Below are 7,080 nucleotides of genomic sequence, written 5' to 3'. Positions count from 1 at the left end.
CAGCCTGGGCTCCTAAGTAGAGGTGACATGCCATGATCAAAGGAGAGACTTGGGACTTACAAGCTCACACAGGGTCAGAGGGAAGCCTCAAACATCGCCACCAGGCACGACAGTCAGCAGCCGCCCTGTGAAGGCTTCTGTGAGGGCTGAATTCACAGACTGAGTGGAAAAAATGAAAAAAAAAAAAAAAAAAATGGAACTCTTCAACAATAAAATGATGTAATTTGCAATTTAAATCACATCAGCAGTTGATACAAATCTGCGATCTCTCCAGGCTTGAAATCCAAACAAATGCAACAGAGTCAGAGTGTGAAATAACAGGCTGCAGAAACGCAGCATGCCAAAATATTTTCCCTCCTCCATTCTTTCCCTCCCCTTCACTTGCCCCTGCGATACCCGCAGCATATCACTGAATGAAATGCAGCGTGCAATTACCCATTATCCAATCAACTGGAGTCGACACTTAACCATTTGCGCGGCTTTGGGCTCAGCCAATTATCTGTCAGGGCCCTCAGTGGGCTCTCAAAAGCCGAATCTCATTGCATAATTGTACAGCTCCAAATTCATGCCACGCCACCAGAGACGGAGCAGGGCTGGAGGAGCGCAGGGCTGCTGTCTGAGGGGTCATTGTTGTGTCTGTGGCTGGCAGGGTGAGCGAGGTCTGGCCACTGACAACAGCAGCGACTCGGTCTCCAGCACCCTGGGGCCTCGGCCATTAGAATACATAATGCAGGGCTAGTCATTTGGAAGGGCTCCAGATCGTGCTCTTCAAAACCCTTTTCGATAATTTGCTACATCACATCTTCATCACCCCCCCCCCTAACCCTCCCACCAACCCAGCCTGTCACCCATGATTGGACACACAGCCTTAATACCTCCCCCACCCCGCTTTCCTTGAATCTTGGCCTTGACCTCACAATACTTGTCCCCATCCTGCTCCTTACTAAACAAGCACCCCACCACCCAGCCCCTATCAGTCCAGACTAGTCCAGTTCAGTGGTTGCCGGTGGCTGGTTTAACCCCAGAGGGCCTGCAGGGCTGGGGCCCCAGCTGAGGAGCCGGGACAGCTGCCAACTTCTTCCACCCTGGCTGTCCGGATGATTGCATATGTCAAGCCGCCACTCCGTGTCAGGCTGGTGTAGGTCTGATCACTAACAATTAAGGGTTAAAGAGAGGGAGGAGGTGTGCTGTTCTTGCATTTGGTGAGAAATGGGTGGGGTGCTCTGCTCGTCCATGCACAACTTTGATTCTATCAGCCAGATAAATTTGGGATTTGTTGTCGTTGTGACCTATAACCCTATGAATGCAAGCAGTTACACTGCATAAGCTCAAAAAGCAAAAAGCAGCTGACAAAACTAAACCCTCAAAAAACACAACTGCACACAGACATCTGGAGGCAGAACAGTCCTGAAGATTCCACCAGTCAATACCTGACTTACTGCAATGATTATTTTTGTCTTTTCATGGCTTTATTTATCAGGACAGGTGAAGAGTGAAAGGAAATCGGAGAGGAGAAAGGATGACATGCAGCAAAGGACATGAACTGGGGCCACTGCAGGGAGGACACAGCCTCTGTACATGGGCCGTATGCACTAGCAGGGCACCCCTCAATTACTGATTTTGATTCAAATAATATGAATTATTATATATATATAATATTAAATATATGTGATATACAGCTGTGAACAGTGAAGGTAATATACAAACGAGCCTCTGACTCTGAGAATCTTTCAGTTCAGTTTCAATCATTTTCTAAAATTTCTGATGTCAAAGTTAAATTTCTACAAAAAAAGAGATTTCCCAGCTTCAAACATCAGTTTCATTCATTGGTTGTCATTTTGCCACATTGATATATATCAATAACAGAAAATATCTTTATTCTTAAAGATAATGATTTCAACTATTTTTCCTGTTATGGACACAACTGGTGGATTATTGAAAAGAAATGAGTTTGAGTCGTCTGGTTACAGACCTCTGAATCTCTGCTCACATGGAAGTTCCAATAATTAAGTGAAAACACAACCAAAATTCAGTCTGATCATCAGGCAACTAGTCGAGACCAGACTGCCCAAAAAGAATTTCAGCAGGCTAGTTGTGTGAAGATGGTGTGGACATGGGATAAGTCAGTCATAGATACAGTACAGATACAACATCTTCATGGACACAGGGCATTTATATATGACACTAACTCCCTCTACTGGATTTAATACATAACTGCAAACAGAGACATTTGATTTGAGAAGCCCATCTTCTCATTTTCCATTTTGTACATCCTCAATTCACTTCTCTCCCGTGTTCCTCCCATGACATGTGAGTGGAGCATGCAAGGAATGAAAATGACGCCACTTTTCTACAAAACATTATTTTAATGCATCTTACATTAAATCTAAAGTGTTTTACAGTTGCATCATCTGTCCAATGTTTTATTAGCATGTACAGTAGTATTTTCAGCAGAGGTCAGCAGGATATTTGAGTCACCATGTGGTCAAGTGACCATCAGAGCTATCTCTGAGGCTACATCAGCATCACTGTTCATCTATCGAGCAGTCCTGGGTTTAGGTCGAGGAGGCCGACCCTGGTCTTTAGCTGTGCTGGCTCTCCTGGGTGGCTCTGCTGGACCATCAGTTGGATGTGGGCCTTTACCCAGGAGGAAGTGCTCCCAGGCTGGTATAGACTCTTCCACAGACGCCCAGTATCTTGTCTACAACGTAGAAAAAATATAAACCTTGCTGGCAAAAACTCAGTTCATCTGACTTAACAAGTAATGGGGGGAGATTCTTAAAGTACAAGTCAAGTCAGGGCTGCAGAAACAGTTTTTGGTACATCAACTCATTTACTAATTGAATGCACAAAGCTAGAAACTTTTCTTTGTGACGACTTTAAAACTCACTTGTTTTTTGTATTCTGTATGTCAGCTTTTCACTCATGTTCGACCAACCTGAACTTAATGTATCTGCCAATTCATAATAAGGCATTTGTTCACCAACAAAATCTGCTCTGTTTTCATCCAGTTAAGGTCATTGTGAGTGGTAATAGTAATTGTAACAACTGTGATACTGTGAAACTATGAGATGGTGATCATACTGTGAACATTTCACACAGGTGCAACACTGGCTACACTGACCTTTTGTAACACAGTTATGGTCCGTACATTTGAACTCTTACAAGGAAACCTACACATTCATTTGTGCATGGAATTGTATTACATTTGAGAGGGCAGTAATGTATGGAGAGCTACAATTAGAACCTCCTGACTAAAACAACTTGTTACCTCCAGAGCCAGGAGATGTGGCTGTGGCTGCCCATTTCCTCTGAGATGATCCTCAATCTCCTGTAAATCCTGCAGATACACAGAACTGACACAGTCATTAACCATAGTATCTAATGTTTACCCAAAGCTTGGCCTCAAAATGTAATCAATTCACATTATATAACATCATATTCTATTTCATATAGAGTATTTATCTAAATCAGTGATTCCAAAAGTGTGGGCCATATGATTAAATATTTACTGTTGTAAAAGTAATCAGAACCGTTCATGAAATTAAGAAAAAAAAAAAAAACACGTCATCTTGTTTCATGTCAAAGTTTGGACCTTGTCATTCTTAGGTTTAAGAATGGCTGCTCTAAATGTTTCAGAGTTCACTTAAAACAACCCTAACATGTGTAACTGGATAACCCCCGAGTAGTTCTGAAAGCTCTGAATGGTTGAGAGGAGTTGGTCAAAGACACGACCTTCGCTCCTCTTGCCCTTCACTCTGTTTCTCTTTACAGTCTGAGGCTACCTCCACACTAACTCAGGCAGACTAATGTGAAAATGCAGTTTAACGCTGTTCTGCCCTTCAGCGTGTGTGCTGCAGCACCCTCTGCTGGCTCTTCATCAGCAGCAGTAGTCTTACAGCAGAGTTCATGAGCTGCTCCTGGTTCATCTTTCTATAGTGTTGCCATGGACACCATTTGTCTGTAAGGTTTATCATTGTTGCATGTCAGAAGCATACATAAAGATGTATCCTCAAAAAAATAGTGCTGTAGTTTGTTTACTTGGGACAGAGTGAAAGATTAGTTCATTGAAAGCTAATATACGTCTGAGGTAGTGATATGTCGAGTGACTCAGCTTGCTGTACCTTACATTGAGCTAATTGTATATGCTCTGGTCATGTTCTGATTTCTGTTTGTCATCTGTGTTTTTGTGCTTTTTGTTTTACAAGTGAAATTGTGATTCTTCACGAAATCCAGGCATAGAGACATCATGTCTTTTTTGGGGAACTGCTTACTGTTTGCTAACCGTCCAGCTTTCAATAGGGCAACTCATTGTGAGGACAGTATAAATACACTGAAACATATAATGACAAAGCTGCACAACAGCTGGCACCAACAGTGATTACAAGGGTACAAACATTCCTCTCAGCCAATCAATCCAATTATTTATCAATTCTCATTTCGATTCCTGAGTAATTCATTGAGTGACAAATGTTTTAGCATGTTGCTGGTATTTGCACCCTTACATGATATTACAGCATTGCACTGATTACACATGGCATGATTCTCATCTTGTTTGGTGAAATGCAGCCAGGCTTGCAGCCATCGCTTCCTCCTTTCCATGATGCTGCCTTGTGGTTGAAGGTCTGAGTTGTCGCAGATTGTGAAGCAAATGTACCGCAACAAAAAAATTTCAGGAAAACCGGAAAACCTTGTGCAGGAAATGAGAGAATCGTTAAGAAGACTCAATAACGTTGGAGGCGTACAATTCCGATGGAATTGGTCAGGTGGACCCGGTTCTGAGTCGGAACTGGTTCTCAATTCCCACCCCTGGCTGCTGCTGACTTGTTCATACATGGCAGTATAGGTCCCCCTATGTTTTGTATATAGGCCCACTTTTATATGCAACAGGATTTCATATAGCATGCATAGAAGAGGGTCCCTACACCATCTCTCTATCAGTCCTTGGCCTGAAAAATGTGCAACACTCTTGATAAATTTACTGACTTTAATTTAAACTCCAATTACTCTAATTAACTTGTTATCAGAAGTGTTGTTCTTTAATTTTCTGTCAGTGACTAGTTAATCAATCAATCAACCGATCAGTCAATCAACCAATCGATCAATCAATCAATCAATCACTTCAGCACTGATTGCTTAAAAGACAATAAGGTAGTCAAGGAAGTGTCAATGAAGCACTGCCTGCACATGTCCACTGTACCCTAGAAGAGCACTGATCATTAACATCATGGCTCTACTGGAGGATGTGATATGAGCCCTTTGTACCTGCAGCAGTGTGGTGTTCCTGTGACGTGCAGCCTTGGACCTCTCCAGCTGCTGCTTCCTCTCAATCTTCAGCTGCTCTCTGCGTCCCTCCATCTGCTCCAGCAGCTCTGCTCTCCTTCCTAAACTGATGTCACACACAGATCAGAGAGCAAAGTGACACGGGGACAACACCAGCCTTCATACAACACTGATAACCCCCAATATGCACACTGCAGTGCATTTCACACTGACAGGTGGCTGATTATATTACAGCACAAGCAGCACTATGGCTGTTTAGATAAGATTAAAGAATTTGTCATCATGCAAATTTAATAACATTTCTGTTCTTTCATATACTATAATAATCCCCAAATTCTGTTTTCCACTCACACGCGCAGTGTAGAGTAGATGAGTGAAGGGGCTGCCACGGCACCCAACAAACAGTGTGAATGTCGGTGCCTTGCTCAGCAATGGATGTGGATTGATGTGAACTAGCAATCTCCAACTGCCAGTCCACGTCGTACTTTTTTGGTCCGAGTGGGACTTGAAACAGCAAGCCGAGTCCCTACGGACTGAGCCATTTGTTCCCAAACTTTTTTGTAATTTTCTACCCTAACTCTAACACACACACACACACAAAGAAAAATGGCAGCTGGGTGTGTGTTTTAGTGACTTTTTTTGGGCTCTGTGGAGACATCTCACTTCACTGATGCTCTGTAGATGGCACCAGTGATGTTCTGGTGGTCTTCCTGTCCTGGGCCAGTTTGTGATGTTTCCAGTCAGGATGATTTCTATTGCTCCTCCGTGATAGTTGACCAGAATCTTGCTCCAGAATTAACCTTCCTAAGTTTCAGTCAGAAGTAGAACCTTTTCCTGTGCATTTTTAACCAGGGCGTGATGTGTGATGACCAGGAACCTAGAACTGTTGAGCTGCTCCACCTCAGCTCCACTGATGTAAACAGGGCTGTGTGTCTTTGCCTTCTTTTTTCTAGTATCAACAATCGGCTGCTTGGTTTCGCTGATGTTGAGGAGTAGATTGTTTGTGCACCACTCTGCATGACTGTTGACATCCTCCTGACATGAACTCTCATCACAGCGTCGTCAGCACACTAAAACAGTATGATGACTTTCAATCCATAAACAACATGAAATAATCACATTTACATTAAAGTTGTCAAGTTGCTTTATTGAAAACAATCTGTACAACTGCATTTTAATTTCAGACAAAATAATATAATAATAAATGAAAGTGCTACACACACACACACACACACACGGAAGACTGATGAAGCATGCGGGATCCAACTGGTTTGTATTAAGGCGGACATACTCACATCTCCTCGTGTTTCTCGATTAGTTCCATCTCCCCAGGTAACTCCGCAGACATCATTAAGACGTTACATTACCGACAGCTCACACGTTTCCTGCTTCGCCGGTTCCGCGTGATCCCGCTGATCACAGCATAGCAAAACAACCGGAATTTAAGAGTTGTGCACTTCAAAATAAAAGCACAATTCGTCCGGCGTAAATCGCATCACCTTTTGAGCCCGCTTTAGTGAGATTCTGACAGTTTGTGGCGGTAGCAATCATCATTTTAGTGCGGTTACACACATGTGTCATGACGCTTAATGTTTGCCACGTCATTGAAAGTGATCGGGTTATCTGTAAATAATGGGTAATGACTTTGAAACTTCGGATCGGAAGTTCTTCGGCGAAGTCGGACAGCTTGTAATGGGATATCATAGGTTGAGTCTGCTGCCCCCTGTTGGTTTTATTACAGAAAGCAGTGTTTGGGTCATTTTAATGTTTCTCATGCATGTGCTGGCTCTGCTCGAG

At 43.0% G+C, this 7,080-nt stretch overlaps 1 protein-coding gene across 1 annotated transcript; it reads right to left on the bottom strand.

Moving 5' to 3' along the window:
• Nucleotides 1–2,346: 2,346 nt before the first annotated feature.
• On the bottom strand, nucleotides 2,347–6,735 carry c6h3orf14 (chromosome 6 C3orf14 homolog). The gene is made up of 4 exons (XM_037099684.1): nucleotides 6,579–6,735; nucleotides 5,266–5,389; nucleotides 3,272–3,340; nucleotides 2,347–2,701 (listed from the first exon to the last, which is right to left on the bottom strand). The coding sequence occupies exons 1-4, from the start codon at nucleotides 6,632–6,634 to the stop codon at nucleotides 2,537–2,539; spliced, it is 414 nt and encodes a 137-aa protein (XP_036955579.1). The 5' UTR covers nucleotides 6,635–6,735; the 3' UTR covers nucleotides 2,347–2,536.
• Nucleotides 6,736–7,080: the final 345 nt, after the last annotated feature.

Source organism: Acanthopagrus latus, chromosome 6 (genome assembly GCF_904848185.1).
Source record: "Acanthopagrus latus isolate v.2019 chromosome 6, fAcaLat1.1, whole genome shotgun sequence".
Lineage (NCBI taxonomy): Eukaryota > Metazoa > Chordata > Actinopteri > Spariformes > Sparidae > Acanthopagrus > Acanthopagrus latus.
The sequence above is the reverse complement of the archived record's forward strand: the minus strand, read 5'-3'. Positions and strand labels throughout refer to the sequence as shown.